Source organism: Gallus gallus, chromosome 3 (assembly GCF_016699485.2).
Source record: "Gallus gallus isolate bGalGal1 chromosome 3, bGalGal1.mat.broiler.GRCg7b, whole genome shotgun sequence".
Lineage (NCBI taxonomy): Eukaryota > Metazoa > Chordata > Aves > Galliformes > Phasianidae > Gallus > Gallus gallus.
The window spans coordinates 104,438,025-104,458,374 of record NC_052534.1 but is presented as its reverse complement, the minus strand read 5'-3'; the positions used below and the strand labels follow the sequence as shown (position 1 = coordinate 104,458,374).

At 49.1% G+C, this 20,350-nt stretch overlaps 1 protein-coding gene across 24 annotated transcripts in view; it reads left to right on the top strand.

Annotated features, from left to right (window-relative positions):
* Nucleotides 1-20,041, top strand: part of DTNB (dystrobrevin beta) — a 140,621-nt gene extending 120,580 nt beyond the window's left edge. For 6 of the 24 annotated variants that reach the window (XM_040698058.2, XM_040698057.2, XM_040698055.2 and 3 more), the window contains 4 exons: nt 8,764-8,908; nt 13,264-13,353; nt 14,686-14,739; nt 16,670-20,041. In XM_040698058.2, the coding sequence (XP_040553992.1) occupies nt 8,764-8,908; nt 13,264-13,353; nt 14,686-14,739; nt 16,670-16,674 (294 nt within the window). In that variant the 3' untranslated portion in view covers nt 16,675-20,041. The remainder of the gene's footprint in view (nt 1-8,763; nt 8,909-13,263; nt 13,354-14,685; nt 14,740-16,669) is intronic. The other 18 variants (XM_046939422.1, XM_046939419.1, XM_040698051.2 and 15 more) reach the window with 9 other exon arrangements.
* Nucleotides 20,042-20,350: the final 309 nt, after the last annotated feature.

Sequence of the window (20,350 nt, the reverse complement as noted above, 5' to 3'; positions counted from 1 at the left end):
AAGACCTCTAAGATCACCGAGTCACTCTTCGTTGCAGGGGAGTTGGACTAGATGACCTTTAAAGGTCCCCTCCAACTCAAACTATTCTATGATTCTATGGTCCTGGAGGCATCGTGCTACCACATCACCCTCCTGCTGCTCATCGAGGTGAGCCCACAGCAGCTATGCTGAGGACTGGTTCCATTCACATCCTGGAAGTTTTCTAAGGGCAGGCAGCTTCTCCCCTGTGTCCGACCTGCAGTGATCAGCACAGCTCTCAGCGCTCTGCTGCCATGGTGTAATTGTGCTGGAAATCAAGCAGAGCTGCAGGCCACCCTCTTATCATGCTCATCTCGGGTGAGCATTCCTGGGTATTTTAATGGTTGGGAAATTGGACCTGGGGCTCTTTGTGTATACTTGAGGAATGTCTGTCTCCTTGGAGGTGTTCGACAAACATGTCAATGTGACATCAAGGGATATGGTCAGTGGGCATGGTGGGGTTGGCTTGGAGGCTGGACTAGATGATTGTAGGGGTCCTTTCCAACCAGAATGATTCTATGATTTTATTTAGGGACATGGTTAGTGAGCATGGTGGGGTGGATTGATGGTTGATCTTGATGATCTTGGCTTTTCCTTAAAAGAGGTCTTCTCCAACTTAAACAATTCTACGACTCTGTGATGAACAGGCATTGCTGGCAGCCCCCACTTACTCCGAGCTCTCTGGATGCCCCCAAAACAGAGCCACAACCTCTCCTGAGGCACAGCCCAGGGCTGGGGCTGTGGGGTGAGGCCCCAGCAGGCTTCTGCAAGAGGAGCGCACTGGAGCAGAGCTGAGGTGGAAATCCTTCCATCCGTGTTAGGTTGCAGATGAGTTAACGGGGTAAAAGTGCCAGCTGAGATGGCTGAAAACACGGCACGGATAATTTTGAAAGATAACACTTGCTTTTAGTCTTTGTAATGCAAGTCCGCCGCGGGATTGTATGGGAACTGAAACTGTAAGAGCCCTGGGAACGCTGCAAGGAGAGAGCGAGCCAGGCGGGAGTGGGGAAGCACTCGAGGCCGGTGAAGGGAACAATCTGGTACATATTGAGTGCAGGGACTGAATCCCCGCGTGAGGCCCTGCTGGAAGGGGGGACAGCACATGCCCCACGACTGTGGAAATGGTGGATGAAAGCAAAAATGTCAGGCTTTGAAAGAAGCGAGGAGAAAGAAGGCATTCTGTGTGGTAACCAAGATTTTATTGTTTCCTGATCCCTGCTCTCTATCCCACAGCTGGGGGGATCGGGAGGAATGAAAACAAACAGCGTTCCGTGAATGGAGGAGCTCAGACGGTGCTCTGGGACTGGAGAAAATGAGGGTTTTCCTACTGACCCATGGAAAAAAAAAACGAATGGAGTTTCCTCTTCCTCCTCCCCCCTTCCTTCTATTGTGATACAGCAAGGATCATCCTTGCTGCTCTTCACCTCCCAAAGCCCTCGGTAGTGTTGGTTGAACTTGTTGGTAGCGTTGGACTTGACCCTGAGGGACTTTTCCATCCAATGGTGCTGCGGTTCCATGGGATGCAGTGCTCTTGTTGCCACGCTCAGCACCAAATATTCACATCCCCCGGCAGCGGGGAAGCTGCATACAGCAGTTGCCCTGAAGCAACGGGTTATCTGTGCGTTACAATTAACGCTGACAAGGCAAATGGGAAAAAGAGCTGAGTAATGCAATCAGGTTGCCAGAACAGCAGTGGAAATAACGCTGAGGCTGGAGATCTACCAGCTTGGCAGCAGGACGCGATGAGTCCTGCCCTGTACTGCAGCATTTGCTGCTGCGGGGCGTTCCACCGTTGTTAATTAAGGCCGGGTGCAATGCTTCACTGCCGGGTCCGTGCTCCGTGAGGCGTTGCTGTGTCTGTGTGCATCTGATCTAATTCCATGGGCAATGGTTGCGCATTGCTGCAACGCGGGGGTCCGACGCAGTGCCGGCTGGGGGCTGTGGCGGAGGGTTTGCAGTGCGTTCCCCCTCCCCGTGAGCCCTCTGTAGACATGTGTCTATATTCCTATATATATTTGTGCATGCGTTATGGCTGGCTGCGCTAACGAGCTTTGTAGTGTGCCTCTATGTGTGTGTCAATTTCACTGTAATGCATAAAATGGAGGCAGGAAGTGTGCGCGAGCAGATCGCCTGGGCTAATGTGCCACAGAGGACAGTAGAATTGAATTTCCCTACACCAATAAGGTTAACAAGACGTATTGGTGGGGTGTCTGAGCTTAGCAGTATTATTTTCTGGGTTTTTTTTTTTATTCTCTAAAAGAATATTTGCAGAAAAAAGGGGTGAATTACCTCTGGTGTACATTTTGATCTGGGTGGCGTTAAAACTCAACCACAGGTTTCACCTGTAGCACCAAAGGAGTTTTTTTTCTCCACTTCTGGTTAACTTCAGCAGTTTTTCAAGTAGTAGCAAGAAAGCAAACCAGAAATGGCAAAACAGAGCAGTCCCCACTCGCATCACTTGGTTTCTCTGGTGGTGTTCCCCATGGGGAGTATTATTAACGTCCATCTGGACAAGGGGATTGATTGCATCCTCGGTAAGTTTGCAGGTGACACAAAGCTGGGAGGACGTGCTGATCTGTTTGAAGGTAGGAAAGTTCTACAGGGAGATCTGGATAGGCTGCATCAATGTGCTGAGCCAACACGTCCAGAATTTTTTTCTCTGAAAGAGCAGTGCTGCAGTGGCACAGCTGCCCAGGGAGGTGGTGGGGTCACCATCCCTGGGGGTGTTCAGGGACCGTGGGGATGTGGCACTGAGGGACGTGGTCAGTGGACATGGTGGGGTGTCTTGGGGTTGGGTTTGGGGATCTTAGTGGTCTTCTCCAACCTAAATGGTTCTTTGAATCTGTGATTCTGCAAAAGTAGTGAGGACAAGGCCCTGTGCTAAATTAGCTTGATGGGATTCTAGTTTTCATCACAGGTTAAAGCAATTCAGGTACATCTGTGTTAGAATAAATCATTGCTGTTGTAGTTCTCCTCTGCAGTGCTGCAGGTAACTCTGGAACAAATCCTTCTTCTGTAGCATCGAAGCAGTACGGAGCTGGTGAGCCTCATGCAACAGCAGCTACAGCTTTGGTTGCAGAAGTTTACTCCAAGGTCACTTGTCAAGGTTTTCCTGTTAGAATAGAGAGACGTGTAAATTGAAATTCCTCTATAGTTCATTATTTCTGCCCTGAATTAATTACTGTTCAGTCTTCCTGCAAGGGACTTGGGTTTGCTCATGGCATCAAGCAGGAGAAGATTGCAAGGGCTTCAGAGAGCGTGTTGAGAATTCAAAATGATCCTGAAAAATTGCAGGAATATTTGGAGAAGGAAAAAAAAAGGAAGAAATTGTGTTTTTACTCCAGAGGAGAGGGGACTGAGAGCAGGTTTTGGACATCTTTGAGTACACAGGAGATCAACCCAAGGAGAAAGGAAGCACCACTGTCCTCATCCCACGGGGCAGAGGTTTCAGAGCTGAAAATTTCATTTAGGAATTTCATTTAGGCCTTAGGAAAATGTGAATGAAGAGGTTTGTGAGAGCATGTTGGATAAACATCTGTCAGGAAGGGATTTTGGAGAGCCAGTCCAGCTGTAGAGTGAATGGTGAGTGGGTTGTCGCCTTACAGCTGTGTTTTTTGTGATTCTGTTCATGTCAGGCCTGCGTCAGCAAGTAACCTCCTATCTCAGCACCTCACCTTTGTAAATAGCAGCTTTCATTAGTTCTAAACTGTACAAAAGTGCCTGACATCACACTTTGCTTATTGATGCAGGAGTGGGGCAACTGGAAGGGCCCAGGCAGCCCCAGGCTGAGCCCAGGCCACCACCAACCCCACAGAAGCTCGTTAACAAGTTCACAATTATGAGGGATTCTTGTCTAAGGATGGGAAGCATCAATCAGTGCCCTTTGGACGGATCATTTCTGTTACCTTTTTACTGAGCCTTGTCTGTAAAATTCATCATCTTCTCAAGGACAGAAGTCAAATCATAGAATCATAGAGACCTCTGTGGTCATCAACCCATCATGATGACCATGCCCACTCAAAGAACCACAGAATCATTCAGGTTGGAGAAGATGTCTGAGATCACAAGTCCATCCCTAGCCCGTCCCACCGATCCCTGAACACCTGAACTTACATGGCAGGGCCTGTTTGCAGCAAGTCAGTTGTCTGGCAGCCACTCACAGGATAAAAACTTTAAAACAAAACAAAACAAAACAAAACAAAACAAAAAGAACGACTTTTATGAGTGAGCTTGATTGTTTTGTCAAGGATTACTCACTAACCTGCCTGTGGTAGTCCATAATATTCACTTCAGTAAAATATTTGCACTCTTCAGCACTCATAAATTTCCCCAATATTTCAGGGCGTTTCTAAACAAAATTAACCCCGGCGCAGAGAGCGTCTCAGCTCGTTGCTTTCAGGCTTTCCGACACTATTTATTGCGTTGGCTCGGCCCCAAAATGAGCAGAGGAATGCAAGGGCGCTGCAGTGTTTGGATTGTATATGTGTGAAATTCTAAACACAGATGATGTAGGCTAGGCGGGTGACCTATACATCCGTGGAGAGTGCAACTTGATTTCCGACTTGACAGCTTTTTGGTGAAGTGAAGGGGATGGATGGGGCCTGCAGGCTACGGGCAGTGGAAATCCGGTGCAGGGCAAGCCATAGGGCTGTGGTAGATGTCACTCAGTGTGGGCCTTGGGAACTATCCTGAGAAGATCAGTCTCAAGAGCTGCTGTGTAGTTCTTAGATAAGGGCAGAGGAGAGGGGGGTATCATAGAACAGAAGAATGGTTGGGTTGGAAGGGACCCCAGAGATCATAGAACCACAGAATGGATTGGATTGGAGGGGACTTAAAGATCATAGAGCCATTAAATAGTTGGGTTGGAAGGGACTTAAAGATCATAGAGCCATAGACTGGTTGAGTTGGAAGGGACCTTACAGCCCCTCCCAGCCCCACCCCTGCCGTGGGCTGGGTGCCCCCCGGCAGCTCAGGCTCACCGCCTGGGTCACCCCCACCACCTCAGGCACCTCCAGGGATGGGGCACCCACAGCTCCGGGCAGTGCCAGGGCCTCACCACCCTCTGAGTGAGGAATTTCTCTATAACATCTATCCTAAATCTCCCCTCTTTTATAGTAAATGCAAGTTAGAAAGTGAACATGCATGCTATGCAGATGAAAAGCCTGTTCCCATTTCACTTTCTAATGAAGATTCCCGCTTTTTCTCGGATGCCATTTGACATTGTCTCATTTCCTTAATTTCCTGCAGCGAAGATAGAGAACAAAAAATGAGTGTTGTAGGCCATGCATTTATGTTCTTTTCATTTTTGATCCATTTCTGCAGCGTTTTCTGGAGTTAGTTATTTGGGGCATGATGAGTTGTTTACTTGTCTAAATCGCTTCTCTAAGAAAATGTTAGCTTTTTATAGGTACACGAGGTCTCTCTTATTTTAATCTATTCACGGGAGTATGTTAGACGATAAAGCACATTAAAGTCAACGTAAATTCCTTGCAAAGCAAATGTTCTTAGTTTCTCAGTAGCATCACAGGATCATACAAACAAACGTGGGTCCTTCTGGGGTCGCCCACCCCAGCTTCCCTGGAAGCAGAACCGCTGATGGGTATGGCGGTTGGGGCGGACACCTCCGGAGGCCCTTTTCCATTCAGTGAGAGATGTTACCATCCCTTCTTTCCACACCTCTTGTTCTGATACAAATCCTGGAGCTGTTTTGTTTTTTTTTTTCAGGAGATATTTAGGGTTTTTCAGGTTAAACCTCAGAGCTGCTGTATGCAAGTCTTGATAAACCGGGACCGGTCCATCCGAGTCAGCTCCCAAACATTTCAGGAGATGGGTCAGGGCTTTCCTTGGCTGTTTTTATCAATGGAAATCCATCTCCTGCATCCCATTTCCAGAAGCATTCCAGAATGCTTAACATAGAATCCTAGAAATGTAGAATCACTCAGGTTGGAAAAGACCTTAAAGATCATCGAGTCCAACCATGACCTTCTTCCCATAACCCAACTGCATTAGGGAGGAACTTAAAAACCTGTTCACAGTTCTGCTGCAACGAACCCCAGAGCTTCCTGTTCACACATGGCTGTGCTCAGAGCAGCCCTGCATTGGGTTCGCTTCGACAACCTCAGAGCAGCCTCAGCTCAGTATTTACGACCTGCCCTGTTCCTTCCTTCAGCCTTTGGAGGAGGAGGAAGGCTGTAGGAGTGATTTATTGCTTTCCCATTCCGCCTCGGGAACAGCTCCTGAGCTCATCCATTATCTGTCCGTGCCTCCTCCATCCCCATCCCCTGCCCACGCGTCCGCCCACCGCTTCCTCCTATGGGGCCCAGCCCGGCACCTGCGGTTCACGTTACGACCGCCTGTGCTGGGGGGACTCCTCCGCTCTTCCCTTCCGCTTCTGCATGTGTCTGCGTGCACCAGATGTCTTTCTTGCTTTCTCAGTCAATAATCTGCTTTCTAGGACACCGAGCTGTACGGTCCCATCACTGGGTTTCTGGTTTTCCCAAATCATGCTCACGGTTAGCAAACAACAGCGGCGTACAGACAGCTCACTTGTTCTCCTTTCCCCTTGCTGTATGCATCACAAATGTTGCCTAAAGGTCATGCACCATTTTTCCACACACGTAATTCTTCCACGGGAGTGGAAACACCCAAGCATGCATGAGACTACATTATCTGTATAAAGTACAAGAGTGAGATCGATATTTAGAATAGTTTTATTTTATCTGGAATTAGGGAATTTCAGGTTGGATATTAGGAACAATTTCTTCTCATGAAGAGCAGTGCTGCAGTGGCACAGCTGCCCAGGGAGTGATGGGGTCACCATCCCTGGAAGGGTTCCAGAGCCGTGGGGATGTGGCACTGAGGGACGTGGGCAGTGGGCACGGTGGGATGGGCTGGGGTTGGACTTGGAGACTTTAGAGGTCTTCTCCAAGCTCAGTGATTCCACAATTCTGTGATTCACTGCCTGAGAGCCCCACGAAGGCGATTTGCACCCAAGAGCTTTCAGATCCTCTTTTGGCCAACAGGTGCTGCAAGGCACATCAACTGGGGCCGCTGCGCAGCAGGAAGCACGGTGCTGCCCCCAAGCTGCTCTCCATGCCACGTTGGCTGCGTGCCGTCACCAGCTTTTCTCAAAATCACTCAGATTTCCAGGAACTGCGTCATTGCGAGAGTGAGGGACGTTCCCAGCCCCTCTGCTCTAGTTGTTGCCCTATGCAAATTGGCACAGCCCATCTTCGTGCCCAGCAATTGAGAAAAACAATTTCAGTTCCTTGGGCACTTATTCTAAGAACGCAGATTTAGTTGACGTGTCTCAAAGACACGTGGCAGTAGAATACAGGTGTCCCCAGGGCTGGAGGCCGGGCTGGGGGCATGGAGTTTGGGGAGTCCTTCAGGGGATATTTAGATTAGATGTGAGGAGGAAACTCTTTACTCTGAGGTTGGTGTTGCCCAGCTGCTGATGCCCGGTGAACTGTGGGTGCCCCATCCATGTTGTTCCTCAAGGCTCTGTCCAGCCTGAGCTGGTAGGGAGCACCCGACCCGTGGCCGGGAGTGGGGCTGGGGGGACTGTGAAGTCCCTTCCAACCCAACCATTCTATGGTTCTATGATCTTTAAGGTCCCTTCCAGCCCAACCATTCTATGGTTCTGTGATCTTTAAGGTCCCTTCCAACCCAACCTATTCCATGATTTTTTGATCTTTAAGGTCTTTCCAACCCAACCCATTTTATGGTTCTATGATCTTTAAGGTCCCTTCCAACCCAACAGTTGTATCGTTCTATGATTGCAGTCCCAGTGAGCACACATCTGGGCCAGATGTGGAGACGTGTGGAGCTGGCCCTGCAGCTGGCAGCTTGGGCAGTGGCACAGCCTTATTCACTCGATGGAGCTGATGACGTCTCCTGTGTATTTCTTTTATTTGCAAACCATTTTATCTTTGTAAGACCATTTCTCTCCTGCAGCAGCCGTCTCCCCTGCCAGCACCATGAGAATATTTCGCTCGCTTCTTTCACTCCCTGTGTTATCAATGCAGTTTCAAACCAACAGTTTTGCATGCTGGTGGGTTTTTAGTGCCCGGAGCGCTGGGCACAGTGCAGCGGTGTTGCAGGGTTGCCCTGGTAACTGGTGCACGTCAAAGGGAGCAAAGGATGCACGGGTCGGAGGAAGGGAAGCAAACAGAATGGCACAAACAGAATGAGTTTGGTCAGGGGTTGTGTGGCTTTCATGTGATTTTTTTTTTATGAGTAGTTTTCCCCTCATCCATGGTAGCACAGCTTAAATATAAATACAGGCTCAGGTCGTCAATCATGGCTAGCAAAGCATGGCAGAGCTGGTCGTGAACTGAGCAAGAGGGTGTAGAGTGTGCTGAGAGATAGAAATCGCTGCAGAGAATGCCTGGGTTGTAGGATTGCAGAGCACTGGGATGTTCAGGGCAGCTCTGGATATTTAAAGACCAACCAGAAGAAGTTGTCTTTTTTGTTTGTTTGTTTTTAATGCCTTTTTTAGAGACAAGTATTAATAAATCTCTTGCATGGCGCCTGTGGGCTTGCTCAGCCCCTCATCATGCATTTGCTGTTTGCTTTCTGGATCCTGCAAAGCTAAGCTTTTGGTTTCCTAACCTCACATCTCTGTCCAGCAGTGGTTAGCTCTGTGCAAAGCAGGTTGCAGAGCGCAGTTGCATGCTTTACAGCATTATTTTTAGACGCTGACCCAAAACAAGTGTAAGATGTGCACACTGTGTCTCCATGCAGGCACAAGCAGCGGGCTCGGCGCACTCGTCACCCACCCACGGAGCCGGCCGCCCGCTGCCCATGCCCGTCAGATCCACCTCCGCCGGCTCCACACCAACACACGGCCCCCAGGACATCGGGGACATGCAAGAAGCTTTCACACAAGGTGAGCATCTCGTGGAGCAGGGAATGGGGCAGCCCAGCGCCGGCCCCTTTGCTGTGCTCCAGACCAAAGGGACTGCGGCATGTTGTTATTCTTTCCAACTTGAAGGGTTCTCCCATCCTAGAAAGTTATCCTATAATTGTAGAGTCATAGAATGGAGTGGTTTGGGTTGGAAGGCACTTTAAAATCCACCCAACCCAGCCACTGCCAGGGGGACACATCCTATTGACCAGGTGCCCAAAGCCCCATCCAGTCTGGCCTTGGGTACTGGCAGGGATGGGGCACCCACAGATCCTCTGTGCCAGGGCCTCACTGCCCCTATGTAAAGAATTTCCCCCTAACATCTAGCCTGTCTTTCCTCCTCTAGTTTAAAGCCATCCCTCCTTGTCCTCTCACAATCAGACTAATGCCAACAGGGAAGGAAAGATGGGAGGATTATAGCAAAGAAGCAGAAGGACACATACTTTGTATAAATAATACTGGACTTGAAGGTCCTTTCCAACCTAGCTGACTCTGGTTATGGGACTGAACGTTTTCTTGCTCCCTTTCTCCAGCTCTTGCCAAGGATCAGAGCTCCTTGTCACTTCCTTTGCACCTTCTCTAGATGTTACACCACTTGTGTTTGAAAAAAAACACCAGTTTTTGACCTAAGCTCATTGGTGCCAATCTGAATGGGTACAACCTGATCTGGGCAACCTGATGGAGCTGCAGGTGTCCCTGCTCATTGCAAGGGAGTTGGACTGGGTAATCTTCCAACTCAAGGTCCCTTCCATCTCAAACAATTCTGTGATTCTACAAGAAGTACGAGGTTATTGGGTAGTTTCAACTGCATTTCCCCATGTACACCTCATCCCCTAATCCTTTGGTAAAACCAAAACGGTTGGATCAAATGGGTTAGCTGTCCATTTCTGAATAATTCAGCTTAGAGTGCTTTGAAGAGCACCAGGACAGCAGTTGACATAGATATTTTTACTCCCCAGCTTCTGTAGGTAGCGTGAGTTCATACATAGCTGCTATTGGTTTAAAAAAAAATAAACTTCTGCAGTCATGCATTGCAGACGTCACTGTGGGCTCAGGAAGTGCTTCAGGATTTGAAGACAACCAGATGAAACAGAAACCTTGTGCACTCAGTCCAGACCTCTGCCTCTTCCTCATAGAGGGGAGAGGGAGAAAAATGGAGGTTCCACTCTCAAGATGTTGGGAAAAGGCAAGCAAAGGCATTACTTGGGTATAATGTCAAGAAGGCTGGCAAAGAAGAGGTTTTCTACCTTTAGGGAGCCATCACACTGCAAAGAATGAGGGAGTAAGTTCTTCAGTCCTGCCTTCTCCAAGATCCCTCTACATCTCCCAGAGGCTAAGCTGTTCAGTTCCATAAAAGATGACAACTTGTATCTCATGCTTTCGTTATCTGGAGGTGGAATTTTCCCATTCATGTGCATATTTCTAACTGAGTAGGGGAGATGGTGAATATTTATGTCAGATATTTTGTCAGAGAGATGTTCTTCTGTTCATGGTGGTGGTGGGTTGTCTGAATTTGATGATCTTAGTGATCTTTTCCAACCTTAATGGATGTCGAATCCTCAGCACACTGCAGTGAGGACCACAAGCCTTCAGCCCTCGGTGTGAAAGGGTGAAAAGAAAGACTCTGTTGGTTGTTCTCCAAAATTTCAGCTGGTGAGTAGGTCAGATGGTGGAAGAAGTCCAGTATGAAAGCGCAAAGCATCTACAGCTCATAGAATCACAAAATCATTAAGACTGGAAAAGACCACTAAAATCATCCAGTCCAACCATCAACCCATCACTACTCGTCTGGGAGAAGGAAATGCCTTTTTCTGACTCCATCAGCTCGGAGAAGCTGTGGGTGCCCCATCCCTGGGGGTGCCCAAGGCCGTGGGCAGCCTGATCTGCTCGGCAGCAACCAGCCCCCTGCAGGGAGTTGGAACAGGATGGGCTGAAAGGACCCTTCCAAGCCAACCATTCTATGGTTCTGTGATCTGTAAGGTCCCTTCCAACCCAACCATTCTATGATTCTCTGATCTCTCTAAGCGCTTCCAGAGACGAAGCAGGAGCCGCGTTCCAGGAGGCGCAGTGCCAAACACCAGCGGCACGGCTCCATCTGCTGCTGTGGGTGGCCCTGGCGCCTCCTCTTCATCCCCCCAACGAGTCAAGAGCTTCATCCCACTCCTTCAACAGCTGCCCGTCCTTCCCCTGCAGATCAGCTTTCTGTTCTCCAGGCTGCACGCAGCGGTGCAGTGAGTCCTACCAGGCACTGGGAAAATCTGCTGTATCTGGTTCATCATTTTCCCCTTTGGTTTTTTAATGAGGAAAGCACAAAGAGACGAAATGATCTCCTTTCTGCAGCTACGAGTAATGAACACAAGATTGTTGTAGTACAGTAACTGCCCTATTTGATTCTTTTTATTTTACAGTAGTGCTTTGGCATCAAAATGTGCTTTCTATCCATCTGCTTTTGGAGACACAGAAGAAGCGATGTTCCCTCTGCACAGTGTGCAGGCTTCAAGCTCCTGGCTCTGGTACAAGCTCATGGAATGAACCGGGGCTCATTCCTGCTTCATAGGAGCACAGTCTTCACTAGGTCCTGTCAATATTGCCCAAAGTGAAGAATTTTCTTTTTTTTCCAGGTTTTTAACACCTTAGCATCTCTACACAATGTATGGCAGGTATTGTATAGGGCTGTTGTAGTGCTAAGGGCTTGGGTAGCACCCACATCCCAACACAGTATGGTGGTGGTGGTTGTGGCTCACAGGAGCAAATTATCCACAGGCAATGCTTTCAGGACAAAACCTCTTGAAAGGTTCCATTTATTTTAATTTTTTTTTTTAACAAAAGCATTTAAATTATCTCTGTGAACTCTTGCATATCTTATAAAATGAGAGAGAAGAGAAAAAGTGGGTGGGGATCTCATTCCTGCTCACTTTCTCATTGCCATACCCAGGACTGCCAACATCATCGCTCCCACTCTGTGCCGGAGGGGAAATCAGCAGGAAATGTTTGCAGAACCAAATCTTAGGGACCCTAATGGGACACGTTTCCTTCGACGGTGCCCTCTTGGTCTTCCACTTGGCCACTGGGAGAACACAGTAATGCAGCAGTAGAATAAAGCCCAACAGCTGGAAAACCTTTTGCGAGAGAACGTGGTCAGCAGGCTCTGTAATAAGTTTCCGAGAACGATCCTTCCGGGAAGGCAATCTGCCCAATTAGTGCTATTTCATATCAATCATGCAAAATCAGACAAATTCTAAGCAAGTGGAGAATGCAGGAAGCAGGATAAAATTTCTGTGTGTTCACATAATAAAATAATTTAGTGCCACCAGCCAGGAGGGCCTCCAGTGGCAGTGGGTGTCCAGATGAGCTCCTTAAAGTTGGTGTTTGTTTGTTTGCGTAGCTACCAGAGCATCACGCCATGGGCACAGTGCTGGTCACTTGGCAGCCCAACCCAGAGGACAGAGATGTGTTGATGGAAAGCTCATGGGCTCCAAGATACGTGCTGACCATGCTGACATCCATGGTTCATGTTAATATCCATGGGTGGTGTTGACATCCGTCCATGAGTTGTGTTGATATCCATGGGTTGTGTTGATATCCATGAGTTGTGTTGACATCCATCCATGAGTTGTGTTGATATCCATGGGTTGTGTTGATATCCATGGGTTGTATTGGCATCCATCCATGAGTTGTGTTGATATCCATGGGTTGTGTTGATATCCATGGGTTGTGTTGATATCCATGGGTTGTGTTGGCATCCATCCATGAGTTGTATGGATATCCATGGATTGTATTGATATCCATGGATTGTGTTGGCATCCATCCACGGGCCATGTTAACTTCTATGGGCTATGCCGACATTCACAGGCCACGTTGGTATCCATGGACCATGCTGATAGCCAACACAGAGCATAGCAGCTGGCAGCTTCACAGCACCACAGCTAATGACAGAATTGCACAGAGGACTCAAAGCCAGTGCAGCATTTGGGAGATGAACAAGATGGGAAATATCTGGAACAAGACAGGCACTCAACTTCAAGTGTCTTGAGCAGAAAAACATCTATCCCTGAGCTGACGTAGGAGCACTGCCCTCATCAAGGAGAAAAGCAATGCAGTAACTAATTAGCCAAGCAGACAATCAGGCAGCCAGGCAGAGTGGGAGCATTCCAGAGCAAATCCATGTCTCTTCTTGGGTCCCTGTGGTGCAGCTGGGTGCAGCACTACTGCCCTCCTGAGCAGGAGTCCCTGGCGGGGCTCTGCTCCGTGGGGCTGAGCTCCATGGGTCTGGGGTCCGTGAGGCAGGGAGGCTGCGTGCAGCTGCTGTACCCGCTGTGTGTTTGCTCTGCTCCGAGGTACAAGGAGGAACCTGCGCAACGACCTGCTGGTGGCCGCCGACTCCATCACCAACACAATGTCGTCGCTGGTGAAGGAGCTGCACTCAGGTAAGAGGAGAGAGATTTGTCTTCAGATTTATTTTTTATAAAAATTCCATTTAAGGAGTAACACAAGATTACGCGTTCATTTCTTCAACAATAAAATGAAAAATCATTTTTTATGGCTAACATCGTTGAGAACTCCAAATGCCATCCAAATAGAATTTCCATTGATTTTATCACTGATGGTTAAGGTCACATTCTGCAGATAGAAGCCTGGCTGCTGATTCTTGGAGCAGACTAACACCTAGCTGCTGTGCTCCTGCTGCTATTGATCTGTGTGTGTGCAATAGCAGGAGCTCCCCATGGCTTGGGCTCTGCTCGGAAATGCTGAGCTCCTGAAGGTCAGGTCTCCTGAGCAGGGCATGAGCTGCTGAGCAATGGCAGTGCTGACAGCAGTTGTGTCATGCAATGCAGCTGCGGGGCACGAGGGAGTGAAAAGGAAATTAATTACATGCTCTTGCTTGATGATATAGAATCATAGACTCATAGAATCATTAAGGTTAGAAAAGCCAAGATCATCAAGCCCAACCATCAACCCACCCCCACCATACCACTAAACCATTTACCTTAATGGAATCATAGAATCACTGAGGTTGAAGAAGACTTGTAAGGTGATCAAGTCCAACCATCAACGCATCCACCACCGTGCCCACTAAGCCATGTCCCTAAATGGAATCGTAGAATGCTGTGTGGCTCTGGTTTGAGACTTTATGGGTCCTGGTGCTCCTGCTGATGCTCCTCGTGCTTTGCAAGTAAGGCAAATGTCAGCGTGCTGGTCAAGATCCACCTTGATCTGAAGGTCTTCAAATTGTGCCCTTTGTTGTGGAGCTTTCTGCCTCTCTTTGCACTCAGCAGTGTGTGAGGTGGTCAGGAGTGATAGCACTGCGCATGACAACTGTCACCTGTTTGCCCAGGGCTCAGGAAGGTGTTGCACACAGATACAAGCTGCCATCTACAGAAGAACGTGACCTTCTGTTCCTATGCTCTGCAATATAAATATGAGCTTTGTCATAAATCCTCTTCAGCTGAAACAGAGCTCAGTGGAATGGGTATGAAGCGAAAACCCAGCCTTGGGCACAGCCTGGCCCCGGGGTCCTGAGAGCACAAGCAGGCGAACAGCAGTTCCAGGAAAGCACCTCAGGGCTTCCACCTCAGATCAACATGAAACCATTTCCTTCTTTCATAAAACCATTTCCTTTTTCCATAAAATCATTTCCTTTTTCCATAAAAATACTTCCACTTGTTAGATTTGATTTTAACCTAAAACTTGTGATTTCCATACGTCTCAGTTCTCTCATGTACGTGTCTCATCTAAGCTTGTTTCCTTTCTTCTTGAAGCAGAGGAAGAAGATGAAGAAGAAATGGAAAAAATGCAGAACGGAAAGGATCGAGGTAAGGGAAGAAATCATGTCTCTAAGCTGTGAATCACAGAATGATAGAATGGTTGGGTTGGAAGGAACCTTAAAGGTCACAGAGCCATAGAATGGTTGGGTTGGACGGGACCTTAAAGATCACAGAGCCATAGAATGGTTGGGTTGGATGGGACCTTAAAGGTCACAGAGCCATAGAATGGTTGGGTTGGAAGGGACCTTGAAGACTGTCTAGTTCTGATCCTCCTGCTGCACATTTTCGGATCTGCTCATCCCCAGGGGTCAGTTTGCGTTCTCCATTCCAGTTCCCCAAAGATGACTTTCGGTGCCACAGTGCCACCACGTCTGTACAGTGTGCATCCAGCTTTAGGGAATGTTTTTCTTTAACAAAGCCCTGCACAGATATTTGAAATGTGTAAGAGGAGGAGGAAGAGCTGCTCCAAGTGCTGCAGGAGCTCTGCCGTGGATGAATACAGACAGAAACAACAGCCCCATGCGTGGGTACCGGCGCAGCACTGCCTCATATGACCTTGGCCGGACGGGTGCTGAGCATCGCCCACAGGCAATGATCCCATGTGGGCAGCACAGGGCTGCTCATGGCTCCCTTTCATCTCCACCATCCCCGGAGGTTTATCTGTCTCGTTGAGCCAGGCCTCATTCCAGCAGTGACAAACTTGGACTTTTTATCCTTTTTTTTTTGCTGCTGTTGTTCTATGCATATTTTCCTTCTGGCTGAGACGAAGCAAAGGGGCTCACATTTCACACTAAAATTCCTCGTTTTCCTGAGTCTTCCAGTCCAGTGCTTTCAGGTGCCTGGGAATGCTCAGCTTCCTGATGCTTTGTCCATCGGCGTTCGGCATTGTCAGCATGTGTGAAGAAATGCACCGAGTCTGATCTCAGCTTTCAAAGCAGTATGGCATTGGCTCTAAATCACAGGACTCTCTGTGCCCTAGAACATTCCTCTTAGGCTGAATAGCTGAGATGCTTAGCAGATGACCCTTCTGCTTTTATTAATTTATTTATTTATTTTCCCCCAAATGTGCATCACGTCTTGCATGGGAAAAAATGGAAGTGGGTTTTGAGATGGGATGTGTGGTGGAGGCATAGTAGGACAAATCCTATTACTCACTGCAGCAGCACTGGGGAACAGAGACATAACCCAAAGCAGGACTTGGCCCAAAAGCCATTGTGTGTGGAATGTAAATATTATCTCTGCCAGAAATTAAGTGATTTTTTAACATCACAGAGATAGCAAGATGAAAAGCTGGCCAAGAAATCAAGGAATGATCGATATTGAAGGCTCAGTCCTCCTGCAGCCCAGGAGGTGATGGAGGCACCTCCAGACTCCAAGTGCTGGTGTGGTGGCCATGGGGAGCCCCTCTCTGGGTTTTCTTGGGTTGCCGTGGGGAATGTGCCTAGGGGTTCAACTGGGGCTCATCTCCTGTATTCCAGAGAGCTGGAGATTGACCCCAGTGACTTCAGAGCTGTTTGCAGCTGTAGAGCTGCTCAGTAGAGCAATGAGAAATGGAGAGGTTAGGTTTAGGACAAGAGATAGTGTGTTCAGGTAGCACCACAAGAGGTCTGTGTTGGGAATTGGAAAAATTTCTTCTCCAAAAGAGCAGTGCTGCTGTGGCACAGCTGCCCAGGGAGGTGGTGGGGTCACCATCCCTGGGGGTGTTGCAAAACCATGGGGATGTGGCCCTGAGGGACGTGGGCAGTGGGCACGGTGGGGTGGGTTGGGGTTGGACTTTGGGATCTCAGAGGTCTTTTCCAACCTGAATGATTCTGTGATTCTATTCAGGGACATGGTTAGTAGGCATGGTGGTGGTGATGGTTGGACTGGATGATCTTGGATGTTTTTCCAACCTTCGTGATTCTATGATTCAGTGTTTTTCATTTTACAGGAAATACAATTGCCTGTTTTATGGATGTATCTTCTTCCTGTGTTGCAGGTTAGATGGACAACCACAGGCTGTACAGCAATTCAGGTGAGCCTGGACATTTCTCTGCCAACCTTCTGCCTTTCTCCTTCCTTTTCTTCTTCTGTACAAGAGGAGCATTTCCCTCCCACCACTCCACACCTATTCCAAAGGATGCTGGGTTTTCCCAGTTATGACCTAATTCAGCTCCTGCTACAGACAGTGGGAAAACATCATTAACTTCAGTGAAAGCAGAATTACCGCTGTTATCTCTTCTTTTATTAGCATTACTTTTACACTGAGAGGCCTCCGCCAGGAAATCGGAGTCTATTGCGACGGACGCTATCCAGATGTACTAAAAATACAATCTCTACCCTCAAAGAGCCGGCACTTTGCGTTATAATAAGGCACAGCAGATGGACAGACAAACAGGTGCTGGGGAGCATGAGACAGTGTCGGCAGAGAAAGGCTGAGCCCCGCGCTCACAATGCCTCCGAGGCACCTGGGGCAGATCCCTATCATCTCCCCACTGAGAAACGTAGGAGGGCACCGGGTTGGGTTTCCACGCCGCATAGTATTTGCCTGATGCACAGTGCTGATCTCTGAGCACTGGCGGTGGGAAGAAGGAGGGTTCCTGCAGCCAAAACACGCAGCGTGGGCACACACGTGGGTTCACAGAGGTCAGTGGGGATCCCATTACTGGGTCTTCTTCCACTGTGCTGGAAGCTTGTACGTTGCTTGGAACCCAAAGAACAGAACAAGGATCCCACCTTCACATTGTCCATTGGGATCCAGCCCATGTTGGCCAAATAGAATTAGGTGCAACCGCTGCAAAACACGATTCTGCATGATAAAACTGGCACCGTTGCGCTCTGAAGGTAATTTGCAAAGCAGAAAAACAAAGCTTTTGCCCTTTCTGCCTCCCTGCCATTTTAGTAATGGATAGAGATAACCTGAAAGCAGCTTCAGAGTTCCTCTGATAGTTTTTACATTAGAAATTCAAGTCCTGTCTCGGCTGGGAAACAATCTGGTAACTGAAGAAGGAGCGAAATGATGCCATTAGAGGAGACGTTGGCAGCACAGAGCTCTTTGTGCTGTCTGTGCGTGGCAGTCCCTTTGTGCCCCTTGGACTCTAATGGCTGCGCTGCACTTTACTGTATGGGGGGCAGCTGGGACATGGCTGTCCCTTGCCACGGAACAGGGGCTGAAGCACCAGGGGTGGTGCTGAGAAGCACAAAATGGAGAAAAGTGAAATAATAAAGGCAAGAAAGTATTTCAGGGCTTCGTTATCCTCCAGAAAGAGTCAGAAAGAGTCCAGAAAGAAGGGACGAAGAATGGGGGGGACGTTGGAACTGGACGGTCTTTAGGGACCCTTCCAACCCAAACCAACCCAAGCCACTCTATGATTCTGGGTGTTCTTTGGGGTCCTTCTAACCCAAACCACTCTATGGATGTTCTTTAGGGTCCCTCCAACCCAAACTATTCTGTGGGTGTTCTTTAGCGTCCCTCCAACCCAAATCACTCTATGGGTGTCCTTGAGGGTCCAAGCCAGTCTATGACTCTGTGATTCCACGGTTCGATGCCAATGGGCTCAGTGTCTGTTTCCTATGGTGCAGGTGCAGGGGCTCTCAGTGAGCTCGTGCCCCGAAGACGTCCCCGCGCCGCTGGGAGAGGCACGTTCCAGCTGACCCATCACCATCGCGCGGCTGTGACCGACGTTGACCTCCCACCGGCGCCGGCGTTCTCCCAACTGACCGAGGGCTTTCCCCATGGGCATTTGCCTCTTAGGCCATTGCATGTACTGCTATCCTCAATGTGTTTACTAACGATAATCAGACAGTGCCCCATCGAACTCTGCCATTTGCGGGAGGTCCAAGAAAAAGGCAATACTCCCCGCTCCCGCTACGCGTTCCGATCTGTTGGATTTCCCACCCAACAGCATCACCATCACCATCTCACGCTGGCTGTTTCCTCTTGGCTCCTGCCCTTTGCTGTGCATGACAAAAATGAGGTTTGCTCCACTGGGGACTCTTTGCTTGTAAAGCAGGGGGGACTCTGAGTGCGGACCCTTTAGACCCACCTAGAAGCACTGCTCCGCTGTCAGGTTGCTATTGTATTGCATATTGCATTGTCCTCCGTAAGTGATGGCGTGTTGGGGAGAAACGAGCAGTTGGAGGGCCCCGGACCAGTGCCTCTTCTTTAAACTGTTACCAAATGTCCCCTTCCAGGCAGGGAATTTGGGGATGAGCAGCTCTGGGTTGGCATCAGCGTCTCTGTGTTCATTCTCGAGAGCCGAGTTGGGTTTTGTGTAAAATTAAGAGAAAGAGTTAAATTAAGAGGAAGAGTTGTGTAGTCTGAGGCTGGGAGCTCACCGCCGTCTGGGTGCTTAGGAAACATCGCAATCAGTTCCAATCACACCATTTCGGGGTTTTTTTTTTTCCCCTCGGTGCTTTGGAATGTTATTTTTAGTGGAAGGAGCTGAGTGCCCTAATGCAGCCATAAATATTTATCAGGGGTGATGAATGGGAAGGAGCGATAAAGCCCGAAGCCAACGGCAGCCAATGCACCACGGAGAGCGCTCGTTGGGTACCTGCAGCCCTTTGGGAGAGCAGAAATAAACAGACGTGGTGGCCACAGCCTGAGCCAAGTGTAAATATTGTGAGCGAGCTGTCAGGGAGGGGAGAGGAGTGATGAGAACCCGACTCAGCACGTGCACGGCGCGTGAAACGCAGATCCACAGGGCGCCCTCATGACTACTCTTTTTTTTTTGTATTATTGCTCACTCCATGACTTCCCCTTCTTGCTCTGGGGGACATGGGTCAGTGGGCACGGTGGGGTGGGGTTGGGGTTGGATTTGGTGACCTTTGAGGTCTTTTCCAACTGGAATGATTCTATGATTCTGTTTAGGGATGTGGTTAGCGGGCACGGTGGCGATGGGTTGGCAGCTGGACACAGTGATGGTGGAGGTCTTTCCCAACCGGAATGATCCTGTGGCTCTGTAGGCAGCCGTGGTGGTGCTGGGTTGACAGTTGGACGTGATGACTCAGCTTTTACAACCTTTCTCCATGTTGGGAAGCAAACCCTACAGCTTGCTTGTGCTTAACTGGGAACATTGCAAACCTTCTGCTTGCCTTCACAATCACCGCCTTAACCCCTGCAGGAAGAACACTGCAGACCGTGCTTTCCCCAAGCTGAGAGCTGTGCCATCATGGCTCCAGCACGTGTGCGTCTTTCCTTTCAAGTTTGGGGTTCATTTCTTGTGCACACCATGGGGTTTGGTGGCTCGATCGGTACCAGTGCCCGGAGCGCATGGTGGGGAGATGGGAGTGCCATTGGTAGGAACCTGTGAACTGGAAGCCATGTTCTGTCATCTGCCAAACACTGAATAAATTCATCTCATCCCTACGGGGTGTCTCGTCCCTCAGCCGTGCGAGAAAAAAAGCAAGGATATTCCTGGAAGAGCAAAATACATTTTAAAAAGGGGTTTTAGTAGGAAATCACTGCATAGCATGGAAGCAGCTGCCGGTGCTTCGCTGCGTGTTCATATGGAATGGTAGAGCTGGGGATTATCCGCGTTGGTCATGGGCACGGGTCGCTGGGAGCAGACAGAGCAGCCTGTGTTCAGAGCCACGGCCCCACCAGGTGTTGGCCCGCCGCACCGCACATCTGGATGGGGCTGGGGTGGGCCACAGCTCGGGGGCTTCGCACTGTTCC